The 18,499-nt window shown below is 37.9% G+C and overlaps 1 protein-coding gene across 2 annotated transcripts in view; it reads left to right on the forward strand.

Moving 5' to 3' along the window:
- LOC117411139 (serine/threonine-protein phosphatase 2A 56 kDa regulatory subunit alpha isoform-like) overlaps positions 1-18,499 on the forward strand; it is a 96,323-nt gene that overhangs the window by 46,233 nt on the left and 31,591 nt on the right. For both annotated transcript variants that reach the window (XM_059025310.1, XM_059025311.1), the window contains one exon: positions 12,645-12,841. In XM_059025310.1, coding sequence (XP_058881293.1) covers positions 12,645-12,841 — 197 coding nt within the window. The remainder of the gene's footprint in view (positions 1-12,644; positions 12,842-18,499) is intronic.

The following is an 18,499-nucleotide window of genomic DNA, read 5'->3' on the forward strand; positions in this document are numbered from 1 at the left end:
TTTTTCCGTGGATGTTTTCTCTGTTTTACTCCAATCTACTTCTGTTAGTCTCTGTTTCATAGCTTCATAGTTTGCTTTTCTAAAATTGTAAACCTTAGCTTTAGTCTTTACTCTTTTTTTAAAAAAAGCTCTTCAGATGAGACCATGTTGTGGTCCGAGTTTGCCAATGGTTCTCTGACCTCTGTTTTAGTTATTCTGTCTTTGTTATTTGAAAAGACTAAATCAAGGCATTCAGGTTTTTCTCATCAGCTGGGAACAAGTTCACAGGTTTTCTGGTGTAAAGGTAATGTTTTCTGTTTCAGATTACGTATTAAAATATATATAGGGCTTTTGTTTTTATTAATTTCATTTTATGGTGCTTATTTTTAGCTATTAAAGTTTTATGTAAATCGTTTTTTTTCGGGGCTTTCGCTTCATATATGTTAGGACCCCAAGCCGGGTTGGAGTCCTAATTTTTGGAACACCGAAATTGTTTCATGTTCTGGGTGGGATTGTCTTGCGAGTTACCCCAACACGATGCAGACTGCAATTATATAAACAGGTCATATTTGGATCACTTAGGCTACTTGAAATAAATATTACAGTTTTAAAGCAAATTTCAAAACTTTCAAGTCTGGTTTGCTTTTACCGTAGAGGGCATCTAAAGCAGTTATATTTACAAGCAATAATTAACTTGTCTTCACAGAGCTTGCAATGCGCCATTTCATTAAGAATTGTTCCAAATCATGTGTCATTTTATAAAAGCGTGATCAATGTCAGTTTTACTGATAACCAACAAATAGAAATAACTAATGGTGCGTTTACACTGGACATTTTTAGGACTTTGGGCCGTCAGGTGTCCTAAAAAATTGCCAACTAACGACGTGACTCAGTGCCTGCTATAAAAATTATTTTATACAAAATCTGGGTTGTGTTTTTTCCAGTTAATTTATTGTAAACCACTTAGTTATTGATTTAGTTTCAAACATGCTTTAACACACCATCTTTTTGTTGTTTGTTTTTATTGTTATTTAAATACATATTTTGATTGTACCAATGATTAGCTTAAAAACATGGAATTTCTTTTTTTGTTTGTTTGTTTGTTTGTTTGACAACCGCGGCGTGAACTGGAGAGAGCAAGAAAGCAGAGCTGTCATAGCGTTGTTGGGCAGAACTCAAATCCAGAGTGCACTAAGCAGAAACACAAAATAAATACATATACCGAGAAATATCGGCAGGTCTGGTGAAAGATCTGTGCAACCCCCTCTCTGCACTTTTTGATTATAGTTGATCTGTTACACAATTGCGTTTTACATGTTATGTTCTAAGTTTTAAATAAAGATTGTTTTAATAATTTGCGGTCCCTGCCATTTTGTTTTTTAAAAAAGGAACTAAATGTTTTGAATAATTACAAACAATTTAGATAGTGTACTTATATAACATTTTATTCATTTGCAGTAGTAGTATTTGTAACAATGATAATTTGAAAAAAATAAAATTTGTTAACTGCAATTGTATACAGTAAATCATTAAGAAGTGGAAGATGCATCATACCACCCAGACACTACCCAGGTTAGGTCGCCCTCCCAAACTGAGCAGCCGGGCAAGCAGGAAACTGGTTTGGGACATCACTCTGAAGCCAACAATGACCTTGAGAGATCTGCAAAGTTTTGTGTCTGAGATGGGAGTCAGTGTTCACACATCAACAATAAGCCGGTCCCTTCACAAAGCTGGCCTGTATGGACGGGTGGCAAGAAAGAAGCCATTACTCAAAAAGCCTCATCTTAAAGCACATATGGAGTTTGTGAAACGCATGTAGATGATGCTGCAGACATTTTGTGGTCAGCCTAGACCAAAAATTCAGAGCGTTACGTCTGGCACAAGCCCAACACTGCACATCACCCAGTCAACACCATCCCAACTGTCAAGCATGGCGGTGGCAGCATCATGTTATGGGGATGCTTCTCTTCAGCAGGGACTGGGAAGTTTGTCAGGATGGAGGGGAGAATGGATGGTGCAAAGTAGAGGTGAATCTTTGAGGAAAACCTGTTTGAGTCAGCCAAGACTCAAACTGGGGAGGAAATTCACATTTCAGCAGGACAATGACCCGAAGCACAAAGCCAAAGCCACACTGGAGCGGTTGAACAAGAAGAGAATTAATGTTCTTGAGTGGCCCAATCAAAGTCCTGACTTGAATCCAATCGAAAATTTATGGCGAGACTTGAAGATTGCAGTCCATCGACGATCCCCAACAAACTTATCAGAACTGGAGCAATTTTCCTGTGAAGAATGGGCCAAAACCATCCTACTGTGCAAAGCTAGTAGAGACATATCCAAAAAGACTCATAGCAGTAATTGCTGCAAAAGGTGCTTCTACCAAGTGCTGACTTAAGGGGCTGAATACTTATGCAACCAGTAAATTTAATTTTGTACATTTTCTTTGCACGTTTTGCTGACATTTAACCTCCTCCTCATATAACAGTGTTCAGTTTAACCACTACAGCTTTGAATAAAAAAAGTGTGTATGAAAAACTATGCATACATTATTTGTAATTCAACAAAATGTGAAAACTTTGCAGGGGGGTGAATACTTCTGCAAACTACTGTATATATATTGGTGAAGAAACAGAATAGAGTTATTTTGTAAACAAAGGCGTATTTTATTATTTCAGTAGTAAACAGCAAATTTATTACTTATTGCTCAAGGTGAAATCCTTCACATAACAAATGGGTCAGGAACCACTATGTTGTGTCAAACACTGTCTAAATGAATAACCATTTTTATTTGTAGACTGCAAGATAAGTATATATTTAAGATGAGTCCCCGCAATATGACACTGTATTGTTATGCCGTCACCGAGCACGTATTGTAATTTAGATTCGGACCTAATCCGGCTGAGGGCACAACTGCAGTGTAAACGCTTCATGAAAAATGATAAGGATATCCGTGATCAGTTGGACCTGAGTCGGCTTAGGTCCGAGGAGAGAGAGAGATTGAGAGAGAGATTTCATTTATTTACATTTTAATCAATTTGTTGTTTTATGCAAATGTGTCAACTGCATGCAAGATTGGTGGCTGCTGTGGCTTTACAGTATTTGGCCAACTTGTTTTAAGGGAAGTTTCCATGCATTTAAATATGTATGAACACAGTGTACTATATAAGGTGTAGAAAACCGATTTGAAACTACTGTACCAGGGCTATGTCATGGCTGCGTTTTTTAATAATCCCACCCCAACACTAATCTGGCATTTTTAGGAGTGCATGTGTACTACTGTATATGCTGCAATACACCTTTAAAAATCAAGTCTGGGTTCATGGAATCATGTTGTCATGGCAACTGAGCCCTGTCTGTATGGGAACTGTATAGATGCTTTTATGGATTTACATAGCTGTGATTGTTGAAATAAATCCTGCCCCTCAGTTACAGAGGTCATTACTGTACAGTCTGTGAAACCTGGATTAGTAACATTTATATTTTAAAGTATTGTACTTTTATAAAAAGTGTATAGAAAGTTGAAGTACACACATATTTAAGGAAGCGATTAATTTTACTTAAGTAAATAACTACAGCAGGCAGTGAGTGTTTGAGGAGATAGCACTTGCAGTCTTCCGAGGATAACTCAAGGTTTTTATATTCGCAAGGGAGACTGTGTTGTGTCTAAATATTAGATGCGCCCTGTACTTAACTACAGTACTTTTACATGACAAGTATTTTGTCTTTCCCTTTTATGGATGTGCATTTCAATAAGAGTCGGTTGTGTGCTTGCTTCTGCTCTGAGTTGAACGTCATTTGGCTCAGCAAAAGGCTTTAGTCGCTATGGACTCCTTGACATTTGTTTATCCAGACTGTATCGTGCCACATTATCTCACGAGAACAGGATTTGGAATCCCAGAGAAAGTGAATGTCTCTCCCAAAAGTTACAGCTATGTAGTGGAAAATTAATAAATTAGTGTAGTGCATTAAACTGTTCGATTTTAGAAATATATGCAGGTGGCTATACCACTTGACTGAAGTGAGCAAAACAAAAAATATATAATTCAGCAACAGCAATAATCAAAAGACTAAAACCTGCTGCTGTACAGTAGTTATCAGTGTAAAAAATAACATTATACAATGGCAAGGATCTCCCTGCTATTCATTTCAGTGGGTTTGTGACATCAGAGCTATGGCGATATCTCCAGACATCCCCACGGTTCGGAACTACAGCCTTATCACAGGTAAACAAACACATCACTACACTTTCCTCACATCTGTTCTTTTTGTCTTTCAAAACCAATTTCTTTCACCATGTCTGATGAAATGGTAACGATTCTTTGACTGATTTCTTAGAGAATATCACAGAGAAAGAAAACAGTAAAAAGCCAATAAGTAAACTGGAAACTGCAGTCATGATTTAATTCCAAAAAATGAAATTTTATGACTCGCAGCACACCCGAGGCATGGTGATATCCCACAACAACACACACTGTCATGACGTTTTGCTTGAGTATCCAACGGTTTACAATGTTAAGCTATTTCTCTTATCATGATCTTCTGGTCACACCTCAGCTTGATAGATGCATTTTAGAGGCTTGAGGCTGTCAGGGCTCTACGTTAACTTTTTTCTTAGACACACATGCGCCCAAATATTTGACAGGTTTGGAACTGACATTCAAACTGGCATGATAAAAAAAGCGCAGCCATCAATTGATAACCAGGTGTGTGTTTGTTTAGTGCTGGTCCTAAGAGATAAAGATCAAGCATTAGCTGGGTGGAGAAGATAATACAGCTCTTGGCTGTAGTAGTTTGTGCCAAACCTGTCTCATAAACATTTTAGTCTGACACAGTTGAAAGGTCAATGCATCATGTAATTTCTTTGGAATTAGGAGCTCCCAGGTGGCAACTATGATTCTGCAGTCTTCAGTCTCAGATAATTCCAGATGGATTCTGATACAGAAAAAATATATGACTTGTCCTTTTAATACCACCATTCTACCATCTTCCTATTTTATACTGTAGTGTTTTCCATTTGGTGGCTGTAATTATAAATTAATTATAAAGGGGGAAAAACAGGAATCTACTATTTTATTACAACGGTAACATTTTGTAATAGTCACCCATTTTCTAATTTAAGTATCAGATAAGGCCAAGTTTGTCCTATCTTGTTTAGTTCGTTGGGAGGGAAAGCTGCCTTGTCAGACACTTTGTTGCCAGAGGGGTTTAACAGACAACAAAATTGTCTCTGGGTGGCAAGACTTTGAGTGTAAGCCTGTCAGATGAACATTCTGTACAAATCAATTCTGATTTCACGATCTTTTGTAAATAGGGCTGTGCCCCAGTGTAGAATTCTTTGTTACGCTTCAGTTTGAAAATGTATAGATTATTTGACTTATTGGTACATATACTGTGGGGCTGCCTTCTAATCTGTTGCTACTAGTCTAGTGTAATTAATGCATTGTCTGAAACATTGGGGGTTGAGATCCTACTTTCTCCTGGGATATGTCTATTGGGGTTGGGCCCCTCGGGCAGACAGGTACTGTATCTGTCAAATACTACTGTAATTCTTTTGAATTGGAAAAAACACATGGTGCTGTGCTATCACTCACCAATATTTTGAGAGGCGACCTGGAGTGTTCATAAATGTATTGATTCTCACAGATTCTTCCCTGGAGAGAACAAATGGGTGCGTGAATGTTTAAGAGTTTTACTGTGTAGTGGGTGATATGTATACTGATTTGTTCCACCAAAAATACAAACTCAAGCTGTTTGCAGTACTTTCTTTTCTTTTTAACCAATTTATTTTTGTTTCTGTTAATTTGTTACCTAACTGATTTTACTGTTCAATGTCCACTGTGTGTCTGTGATTTTATTATTGTTGTTTTACTTTATGTTCCTTGTAAGAAAAGAAAAAAAAATGCTAATATAAATGTCAAGAAAAAAAGAAAGCATTGACTGCACAATACACGTTTCCTGTAAAACTGTTTTAGTATTCAAAAACACTATTTGGGGGACTAAAAGTTGATTTCACTTTTCTAAACCTCTGTGTTGCTTCCTGAGCTACAGTTTAAAAAAAATAAAAGTAAATAAATAAATAAATCTGGGAGAAATGAGAAGTGATTTAAACGGAAATGTAATGTTGATTGCTGCTTTATGCTGGTATTTAATGAACAAAGTCCATAATCCTTTAATTATAACCCACATTGCTCTTAAAACCCTTCCATTGTACAAGACACGCCCAATTCATTTGGAGATGGTATGCTGTAGAGCAAAGAGTTTTTAATCATTTTCTTCTGATCTGGACAGCATCCAAGCTATGAGCTGTTTATAAATTTAAATTGTTGAGTTTGCTACAGGCTGCCTAATTACCTTAGATTAGCACCTGGCACAATTCTGAGCATAGCAAGTCATATTCAAATATTCATATTACTTATTACATTTACAGTGAAGGTTAGTAATATGAACTGTTTTGGATGTTGTAAACATGAGCACTGAAAAACAATGCCATGGGACTCCAGTTATTTAAAATTGCTTTCTTGAAATAATTTGAAATCACAATGTTCTGGATATCCTTTTTAGTTATTTGTTGCACAAAGAAATTTAATACACGCAAAATGTCAAGCCACATAATGTTCACAATGTCTTGTAATAAGCTTTCGTTTTCCAAGAAAAATTGTTCATGGTGTCTTATGTCAGCACTAACCTTGGGTACTGTACAAGGAAAAATAATGTCTGTTGTGTACTATAGGTGAACTTTAAAAGGTAGATTTGTATGTCAGATGAAATTCTTGTTTGATCCAGCCTAGCTTGCTAGTCAGTCCTCTTTGTTACGCATTTCTGAGTAATACTGTTCACCACATTTCCCTTTGTAGTACAACTATATATCTTTCAGCTGTGATTTTTAATAAAGCAATAAGGACCATCTCTCATTTAAAGGTACAATTCTTCTGCATTAGCGCCACATTCATTAATGAAGTATCAAGGATCCTTTTACTTTGGCTCTTAACAGAAACCTTTGGTCATAAAATATTCTGTTCAAACCAACTTTAAAACCAGAATTGCATTTGTGAATACTGATCCCAGTATTTTTTTGTGTAATACTGTACTGCATTCGGCCATGGACATACCGTACTGTAAGTGAGAAACACAGGAGGTTGAAATTACTGTGGAACCGCTCATGTTATGTAACAAATTATATATAGATATAGATGGATGTGTAGTTTACTCTGCCTTTCAGTGTATTGTTGCATTTTGAAGGGTGTTGTATGGTAAATAAGATTGATCTGTGCCACCGTAATAAAGCATGAAATAAGTACTGTAAAGCATGCTACAGTATTGATGCACTACTCTAAAGTGACTTACAGTATGTACAACCGTGCTTGTGATTTTGTGTTGGTTTGTTATCTCTTTTCAGCTGCCTTATATTTACATAGTAAAGGGAAGAGTGGAATTTGTATCAGTGATATTATCTAGAATGCAAAACAGTATGGAAATTGGGATGTAGATTAGAGCCAAGAGCAGGGAAAAATCATGTTTTATTATTTTTTATTCCCAGCTACCATATTTTCATAAGCTACTGGAATAATGGAAACTCTTGCTGTCTGCTATCCCCAGACCCCAGTGTGTTATGCTCCCTGCTATTTACAGCACGGGGATGTTGCCATATGCATACTGCAAACATAACTGGTATTTCATTGTTTTCCTTATATGGCAGGTACTATGCTACAGTCAAACACCATGACTAAACCAGAACTACTGTTTCCACGCTGGTTTTACAGTTTTACAGTTCTGCTCATATCTGAAACCTCATGTTGCTTGTTGGCACTGTTACAAAAGAAAGCAGACTAAAACACACTCCTTTACTGTACTGATGGTAAAATAGGAGCAGAGCTAAAGGCTTTGAAAAAACAATCATGCATTACTATACAGTGTAATACAGTACCTGCTTTACATTATTATTATTATTATTATTATTATTATTATTATTATTTATTTCTTAGCAGACGCCCTTATCCAGGGCGACTTACAATCGTAAGCAAAAACATTTCAAGCGTTACAATACAAGTAATACATACACTTTTCAATGTGGTGCCTGTCTTTTGAATAGCATGGAATATCGGCAAGGGGCCCTACACAGCTGTACAAGGAGAGACATCTTCAACGTGCTGGAGATGCTACAATGTAGTCTGTGCTGTGCAGGCAACAGGGTGCATTGTTGGGACTGTGGTTTTTGTTCAATAAAATGAAATAGGGAAACGGCTAAGATGAGTTGTGAGTTGAGTTGATCCAATGTTTGCAGAACTTCCGTATTGTATTCCGTATTATTTCAGACACTAAGGCTATCATTTATATTCTCAGATGTGTAATTAAGCATAAAACAAACTGTACAACTATGAAGACTTTTATTAGCACAGCATGGGATAGTACACTAAATACATCGGCATGAGTACTGAGTGCACAGAAGCAGAGATTTTACAGCAATTAAATTTATATATATAAACAACCACAAGTCTTTTTTCAGACTGTAATGCTTTACCTGCTTTACCTGTAATTTAGTCCTACAGCCACACAATGTCAGTTTAGACTCAACATAAGCAAAGTAATCACTAATAATTTTATATATATATAAATTTAGTAGTCACCAATTATTTATTTTTTGTTGTTGTTTTCTCCTCAATTTAGTAGTGTCCAATTATTTTGTTTAGCTCAGCTCACCACTACCACCCCCGTGCTGACTCGGGAGTTGTGAAGACGAGCACATGCTGTCCTCCGAAGCGTGTGCCGTCAGCCGACCGCTTTTTAACACACTGCAGACTCACCATGCAGCCAACCAGAGCTACAGCGTCAGAGGACCACGCAGCTCTGGGCAGTTTACAGGCAAGCCAGCAGTCGCCCGACCAGACCACAGGGGTCGCTGGTGCGCGATGAGCCGAGGACACCCTAGCCGACCTATCCCTCCCTCCCCCTGGGTGGCGCTCGGCCAATTGTGCGCCGCCCCCTGGGAGCTCCCACCCTCGGTCGGCAAAGGAATAGCCTGGACTCACGACCTCCAGGCTATAGGGCGCATCCTGCACTCTACGCGAGTGCTTTTACTGGATGCGCCACTCAGGAGCCCGCGTAATCACTAATAATTAAACAATCACCCCATTACTTATTGTCTACCATTTTAACGAATTGGTCATCGCTTTACTACAAACTACAGATTTATCAGTTTATTAAACAGAACGCTTTAGATGGCTACTGACATTTAACTGGGATTGTAAACATTTAGCAAAATCTACTGTCCCTAGACCACAATCCAATATAGTTACCATTTTTGGTGTCCCACTTATATTTCACCATTGTACACCTCTGTAATTTTTATAATCTTAAACATAATTAATTGAAACGTTGAATGTTTACTACAATAATCCTTACTTTATTATTTAAGATACTGCCATCCAAAAGAAAATTTGGAAATACTGATACTACAGTCAGAGGCTTGCCTATACATCCAGATAATAAAAGGCCTGTAATTAGTAAATTATTTCTACATTTAAACAATACAGTCCTCTACTTTGTTTTTAATTTTGAATGAATTCCATTTCCAACATGTTTTTTGTTAGGAACCCAGTACACTGTGAAATGTAAGTATATTAGGTGGCTACAGTGCTTTGATATACCGTTTTTGTTTTTTCCGGTATCTGTGCTTTGCGTTTCTTGTATGACAGTATATGTTTGATAAATTAAAGTTACAGCCTCCTTCACTGTTTAAAACATGTTCTACATTTTTTTTATGGCTGCTATCAGCTTGTCAGCCTCAGGGAATGTATTCGCCAAGATGGAGTAGATATGAAAAACAGACGGGCCAAGCTTTGTCATATTCTATTTTTTTTAAACACTACAATGCACGATAAAATATAGCTAATCGCTTTCCTTATTACAGTAAATATACTGTAGGCCTCTTTGGCATTCTTATTGAAATGTTTTTAAAATAGAATTAATAAATCCTTTTAGCTACTGTTATAAAAATACGAGTAAAGTATTTGTGGTACCGGAATTGAAGCTACATCTTTAAAAAAATGTATCATTGTCTTGTTCGAAAGAAATATTGAACTTCAATTGACTGTTTTGCTCTGGTTTCAGTGTTATGTTACTGAAGCCACTCTTCTCTGCCTGCCATCTGGCTAAACTTGGGGGCTGCTGCTAGTTTCCTATTGCGATTTAGATCTGCTGCAAAAACCATCCGTTTTGGTCTGAAACAGGAAGGAAAGGGAGCCGCTAGTATGCGCCATGAGCAGTTTGAACTAACCTGCTTTAATGATGAAAGTTGCATCACTGTTGCTAGTACAGTGTAAAGGGGAAATGAAGAGCAGGTTGCGAATATTAGATAACACATTTCAATGTAATACTGTTGGACAGCTGACTTGCTGATGCTCTTAACAATTCATCTTCGATAGTGTTGCAGTAATATCCTATAAATTCCAGATATACATATAGTGTCCGTGCCCCCCATTAACTGCACTGTTCTGCCCTTTTTTTTAAATTAAATACTTTGTTGGTCCTGATCCTTTCATTAGCTCAAAGTCTTCATGTCCTAAAACTTGGTAGAGTTCTCCCAAAGATACAGTATAAGGACTGGCAGACCATACAGTAACAGCCATGCATGGTACCCTCCATTTTGGAGTAGTATTGAGTTACTGTATATACTGCACAGTACCCCTTGGTAGGCAGGTCCTGTGCAGCAAGAGTTAACCAGCAACCAGAGTTTTTTGTGAACTAATATTGTGTGATATAAATCGACCTGGTTATGTTCTAGAATGTTTGTTAGTTTCTTCCTTTAGTTATTGGTGTCTTGTTTTCTGACCGCTTCTGAAACTTTGTTGGTCTTCTAAAACGACAGCAAACATAAGTTACTGGTTTCTTGTGGAAGAAGAAACAATGTTATGGACAAGACTACATATCCTGAAAACACTTTACACTCTGTACTATAAACATCTCAAGCTAATTTTCAGATCAAAAACGTTAGCATGTAAACCACAGTGGCAAAGTGGTTGATTGTGTACAGGTGAAGGAGTGATGCAGTGCGTAATTAACAGACAGAGAGTTCTAATCCAGTTGGAAAGGGTTTTTAATTATAATCTTGGCCTGGTGACCAAACAGTAACTCCAGGCACTACACAACAATGTGTAATGCACTGGAAGTAAATAAACAGGTTACAGTCCCAAATAATAAACACACGTATCTTTCCCACAATGTACAAAACACGGTCCCCAGTCCTGGGTGCGTGCTGTAGTGCTCGTGGTGACAAAAGTGAAGTGCTGTTCCGGGTGTTGTGCTGCCCTTGGCGACAGCTCCGGAACGTGTTCGCCATCTAATAACAACAAACAAGACAATTATAGACAAACAAACAAAACACTCACGATAGGTTTTATCAATGGGTCTCTCACGGGTCCTTTCAGGTTCAAAACACAAACCAAAGTGAAGGAACAGATTGCGTCTCTCCGTCCCCTTTTATGCCGACGTACATGACCCCTTGGTAAATGAGTGCAGCCGCCCCTCCAATCCACGACTGCCACATCGTTTCCCTTCCAGGTCCATGAGTTAATGCACCGGAGTTCCGCCGCCTTTCTAGCTGGCCGACTTCCCTTGAACCCTGGGAAAGAACTGTCAGGCCAGCCCGTCCAAGGTACTCTGTTCTCGCTGCTGCGTGCCCTCACAGGTCGGGAGGGAGATTTACTACCAAGAAGCATTGTATTTCTGTCACAACCTCACATAAATCAGTTGAATGGAGTTGGTCCAGCAGCTTTGTTTACCCTAGATGGATGTTGCATTCTTGACTGTGAATAAACTACTCTGTTGGAAATTAAATTTTTGTTTCTTTACATAAACAAGTCCTTTTTAAAGTGGATTATCCGCTGACGGACTGGAGAGAGACAGAGGTGACGTTGACACGCCACTCAGGTGCACACGATTTATTCACAAACACAACAACCACATGACAATGCCAGCGATGATAGAGCACGGGCATGGTAAAGAACAAAGGAACTGGCTTTCCAGTTCCTTTTTATAGCATGTGGCCAGGGTTTAATTGATAATTAATAAATCAATTAACACCTGGCCACATTCCACAACTATCTTATCAGAGAGGGAATTCCAAACTCAGCCCTGCCATATTTAACACAAACTTCAATTTCAACAAACTTTTATTTACAACACTAAAAGAAACAAACATATGTTTTACATGTGCAAGGCCTTAGCTAGGCCACAGGGTGGCTTTGTGAGATATGAAAATGGGAGTTTTATGAGTTTTTTATTCACATACTGTACCTGACTTTCCACTTTGTAAAAATCTATCTGAGCAGCAGAGAGAAAAGGTCCACCATAATTTTACTCTGATATGAGCACATGGAGCTGTTTTAATGGTGCTATGTTGTCTTCTGAAGCTCTGAAATTTGAGGAAAAAAGACAAAACAATGGTTGCTTTCTTTGACATAAAAAAAGAACTGTGTGTGAATTAGGTATTTTGGCATATGAGATAAAATGCACCAGATAGCCATTTAAATATGCAGCATCCTGCAAATGTATCATTTTTGCTTTTACTTCAGTTTTTGCCTGCTTAGACTGCTAATATGGGATTGTTGAAAATGTGCTGTGTTTTGTAAAAACTCTTTGTTAAATTTGCTATTTTTCTTCTCTGTTTGCAGATGCCCCTAGAACGGAGCAGCAAGAGCTCTTCTGTCAGAAGCTACAGCAGTGTTGCATGCTTTTCGATTTCATGGAACCTGTTGCAGACCTGAAGAGCAAAGAAATTAAACGGGCAACGCTAAACGAACTGGTGGATTTTGTCTCCACAAACAGAGGTGTGCTGGTTGAGGCAGCTTACCCTGAAATTGCTGCAATGGTAAGTGACTTGACTTATTCTCACTTTCCACTCATGAGAGCAGCTGTTTAATTTTAGGGTTTATTTGTCTTCTTAATTCAGTTGTAGTCATATAATACTGAAAACGCTTAACTTGTCAGTTAAACAGTTACATGCTGTTCGTCTGTGCATATTAATCACACACACACAAAATCTGGATATTGAGTTGCATCTTGGCAGGAAAAACCTCTAATCAAAACTGCATTAAGCACAGTCATTTTCTAACAGTATTTTTCAAAGGGTGAAAGGATATTGCAATTTGGAGTCTCTTGCTATTTTTAACTGTTTATCTGTCTCTCTTAAACTAAGCTTAAAGCTACTTATTGAAAAACATATTGTTTGTTTAAAAAAAAAAAAAAAAAAAAAAAAAGTCTAAGCCTCTGGAAAGGGCCGGATTAAAGGACGTGGGGGCCCTACACTAACCCATATTTTGGGGGCCCTATGCATATTATGGCGAATGGTTTTATTGGCATATTGTTTAATCCGGCCCTGCGCTGGGGACAGAGAGTGTCAGCGGAGCGAGCCAATTGTATATGAAGCGGGAGAGCGGAGCGAGGTAGTTGCTGGAGCGGAGAGCGGAGCGGACATTTCCAGCCCGCTCTTTCGCAGCACTGAGAAGAACTGAGCACTGTTTTATTTTTATAAATACATGTTCGGCCATGGAGTTTGCACAGTTGCAGTTACTCTACAGTATGTTCCATCATGCCTGTGCATGGTAACCATTACTTTTTCAGTTTCAAACCAAAATTAGGCACTTTTATATTTTGCAGACTTGAGAATTGCATTTACAAAAAAAAAAAAAAAAAAGCTTTTGTATTCAATGTGGTTGGTGCTGCACTTTATAATTTATTATGAAGGGAAAAATATATTTCTCCCGATTTGTGGAGCTGCCGTATAAAAATGTGAGAAACGTCATCAGTGTGTCCATCTGTCTGCAGTTATTACATAGCCTATATTGTTTTTATACAGTTCTACGGTTATGCACCAATACAGCGCTGTGAACACGGTTTATATTTTCTGCACTCACTCACATGTGTTCCTGGGTTGCTTTGAGCTCCCTATGAGATATTCGGATACAAACAAACCCAGCATAAGGCTAATTTGTTTTGTTAGTTTACCAGAAAGTCCAGCAGCTAATATATACAATAGCAGCAGAATTTATAGAATATATATATATATATTGTAAGATAGCGGGTTGTGAGAGACAGCAGGGAGGGGGTTAAAACCTCCCTGCGAGAAATGCACCTTTTTGTTTAATCTGTGTTTCATTTAGTTTGCTAATTGTTTTATTATTTAATTATCATCCGCACCTGGGCGTTATTGGAAAATAGGCCCAGGTGCGGGGTTTAAAAGGAGAGCAGGCAGTCTGTTCGGGGCTGCAGAGTGGAAGGAGGCAGAGAGGTGCGCTGTCTCCAGGTAGCCAAAGAAAGAGAGCGAAAAAGTAAGTGCGGTTTCAAACCGGTGTGTTTTGAGAAGGGCGGGTAAACAGCATAGCTGTCCCGCGTTAGTCAGGGTGTTACAGAAAGTTGAGTTAGTGCTCCAAGAGGAGCTAGGTGTTTGTTTTGCTTTTGTATTTTGTTTGTGTCGTATTGTACGGCTGTTGCATGTAACAGCGCACGAAGTAGTGCGTCGGTGTTCTCCATCTTGTTACGTTTCTCGTGGGTCCGACTGAAGTGTGTTTTCGGTCGTTAGGATCCCACCGCTGCCACCATATGTAAAACGATTACCCTCGCTCGGGTTCGTTGCCCCTTTAAGAACTTGACCCAGCACACAGAAGTGGATTCTTTCAAGCGCGTTTGCGCTATTTTTTTTTTAATAAACACAAAAATAACACAAACAAAATACAAAAGCAAAACAAACACCTAGCTCCTCTTGGAGCACTAACTCAACTTTCTGTAACACCCTGACTAACGCGGGACAGCTATGCTGTTTACCCGCCCTTCTCAAAACACACCGGTTTGAAACCGCACTTACTTTTTCGCTCTCTTTCTTTGGCTACCTGGAGACAGCGCACCTCTCTGCCTCCTTCCACTCTGCAGCCCCGAACAGACTGCCTGCTCTCCTTTTAAACCCCGCACCTGGGCCTATTTTCCAATAACGCCCAGGTGCGGATGATAATTAAATAATAAAACAATTAGCAAACTAAATGAAACACAGATTAAACAAAAAGGTGCATTTCTCGCAGGGAGGTTTTAACCCCCTCCCTGCTGTCTCTCACAACCCGCTATCTTACATTATATATATATATATATATATATATATATATATATATATATATATATATATATATATATATATAGCAAAACAAAAACAATGTGTTATTTTTTTCAAAACCTGTTCATAGATTTCATCTACTGACCAGTAGTAGCATTGCACAATAGAACAAAACCATGTAGTTTAACAGCATTGAGGGGGTTGTTTAAGACTGGATCGTGGGTGTGATAATACTCTATACACAATGAGTAATCGTTTTATACCGCGATTGAGCAATTTACTGCACATTTCAAATGTTTACTTTTATTCACAGTTAAAATGTTTTCTTTTCTTTATTTTTTATAAGACTAACTACAGTCTGTCTCTTTGCAGAATGGGTGGGTAAATACAAAACATCTAGGATTCCGTAGCAACAGTCACGCACTGCGTTATTGTGCAGTAGGGGGTGAGCTGAAAGCAAAGCCAGTACAGAAAAGGCACATGCAGACAGTGGAGAGAAACTAGCTTAGGAATTGGATGGATACATATCCTCAGTCTTTCTTGTGGAGATAGACACAGTGTCAATGTCAGTTTCACCACAGGAGTGTAACAGATATCACCAGGTTTAAATATTTTGGCTGCAGTGCCAAGTAATGGTATGTTGGTGTTTTGGAAGCACCAATGCAGTCTACAATGGTAAAGGCTAGCTAGCATACATTATGGTGTTTTACTTGACTTAAACAGTCCTGTGTGTAACTGTACCTCAGTGCTAATGCTATTGGTTCATCTGTTTTAATTCTGGGAGTTTTAAAACCAGACCATGCCTCACACAGACGAGTTTGTTGTTAATGAACTCACAGAGGACAGATACTGTAATTTAAGCATTCCTGTGAGAGAGCACTTATGAGTTTCCACATCTGCTGCCACCCCAAGACTGCATTATCTCCTAAATATTTCATAAACTTACTGTACAGAACAAATCTGTTAATTACAGCACTGTCTTATCATTCATGCTACTGGGCATGCATGTATTATTTTTTTTATAATTTGGGAAACAGGAAATGGTGTTTTTTAAGATTTAAAATTAGATTTGAACTACGTACTGTATATGAAATATAAATACATTTAACTAATTTGTATACACAATCCTGTATATTTTTCATGGTACTTGTCTCTGTGTTTTATCTTCTTGGCTGGTCTGTTTACCCCAGCAAGGAAAACTCAGTTCTTGTCTGACTTCCATTGTCAGAAAAAAAATTCCCATGTCATCCCACTAAGTTTCACAATCAAACTGTGCCTTATACTGTATTTATCTCTTGTGTTGCCTAGCGCAGATCAATGATGCGTAGCATCGTTTTGCCTCGAGTGTAAGTGGAACATGTTAAACCGGTATAGTATATCTTAAAATATATGCCTTGTTTAATTATGTCTAACTAAAGCTCGCACTGAAACCCCGCCACTCTTCTCACTATACAAATAGTGTATATGCACTCTAGTGACACATACAGTGATAGTAGGGAGCAAATGTTTGAGTTTTCGTTTCTTTGCAAAAAATTGAAAATTTTGCGAGAGAGCGCAAATTCCGTGATCGCAGAATCCTGGAGGGACTAATTACAGTGTTCTCAGACTGGCAATGTGGGGTAAAATATGCTTTAATTATTTGGTTTGGGGTGTATGTGGCTCTAAAAACAGCTGTGATTCATCTAATGGTCCAACCAATTCACAAAAGAAAACCTTTTTGCTGTGGTGGTTAATTTGAAAAAGTGAAAGGCATTCCCTGATGGGAGTCCAATATACAACACCACTGCATTAAGGAACTTCAATTATCTGTCATAAATTCCTGTGTGTAAGAGAATCTCCCAAAGCAGGTGCTGTTCTCAAATGTGTACCATAATTAAAATGAATTACCTTAATGGAGGGTTTGTTTGGAATGCTGAAGATAAACTATTGGAAGACCAATTAAATGATATGAACATGTTAAAGTGGATTATGGTCCATTTAATTGCATGTCTGAAAATTGCATATTCTTCCTTACAGCAAGTACACATAGTGTAAAGACTGTGTGTTTTGCTGATTTAATTATGTATTTTGGAAAACTGCATAAAACTGGCGCTGCAGTAACCGGAATAGGTTTAATAAAGTTGAATAATGCTGTGCTTTTTTTTTTTTTTTAATGAACCAATTTCTCAGTTTGTCTGAGTCTATATGATGTTGTTTTAAATCTAGTTTAGACCAGTCTAACCTCAAACAATTATGCAACATGATGATTATATTTATGTACACCAGACTGGGAGCCAAGTCTAAGCAAATTTAGACTTGGACAAGCTTAAAATCAGCCAAATTGTCTGAATTGCATTATTTACAATTCTTATTACATTGAATGTGATTTTATAAGATAACCTGTTTCAAAAACTAAATGTAACATTATTATTATTATTTGTTTATTTAGCAGACGCCTTTATCCAAGGCGACTTACAGAGACTAGGGTGTGTGAACTATGCATCAGCTGCAGAGTCACTTACAATTACGTCTCACCCGAAAGACGGAGCACAAGGAGGTTAAGTGACTTGCTCAGGGTCACACAATGAGTCAGTAGCTGAGGTGGGATTTGAACCGGGGACCTCCAGGTTACAAGCCCTTTTCTTTAACCACTGGACCACACAGCCTCCTACATACTTTATGGTCACCTTTTAACGGTTCTAACCCTCTCTGCTGTTTTCAGTTTAACAACAATATTATTATAACCCCTGAGTTACTGTAGTAGGGTGCATTCTACATAAAACAGATAATAATGCTTCCATGACACAGTACAGTACTTGCTTCAAAGGTATTTGAAATAGGTGCTTGTTACAGACCTAAAGCATATTGCAGTTTGTACAGTTGCTTTGTTTTTATTTTTTTATTGGTTTCTTTAGAGGGATGTTTTTACTTAATTAAAAAAAAATGTCTTGTTATAACCAATAAACTTCAAAAACGAACAAACGATTTTGAACTACAGTTACCAGTTATAAACAATATCAACAAACAAACCCTCAGTCATTTAGGAAACAAACAGATTACTTTAACATGTAGTTACAGTATGGCAACAGACATATTTTCTTTGTGTTTTTCAGGGGAGAAGAAAAGCAACATTTTCATTTATTTTCTGGTCTAGTAAGGTACCACATTTACAGAACAAATCTTTAGATGCCTTGTGAAATTGACCTAATATTAAGGCTTTGGTACAGTATCACTGGAAACATTGAAGCAGTAATTACTTAATCGCATTGTTTCACCTTTAAGACAGCCAAGACTTTCCTTGTGCAAGTAGCCAATAGGCTACATATGTCCTTCTAATAAATTACATGCTAGGATTGTTCCATGTATTTGGTGCTAAAGTCTAGTTTGATCAGTTTAGCTGGAGACAGTCCTTTTAGAATAAAGATGTGTGTGTGTCTCTCCTTCCTT

This window comes from Acipenser ruthenus, chromosome 6, assembly GCF_902713425.1.
Source record: "Acipenser ruthenus chromosome 6, fAciRut3.2 maternal haplotype, whole genome shotgun sequence".
Lineage (NCBI taxonomy): Eukaryota > Metazoa > Chordata > Actinopteri > Acipenseriformes > Acipenseridae > Acipenser > Acipenser ruthenus.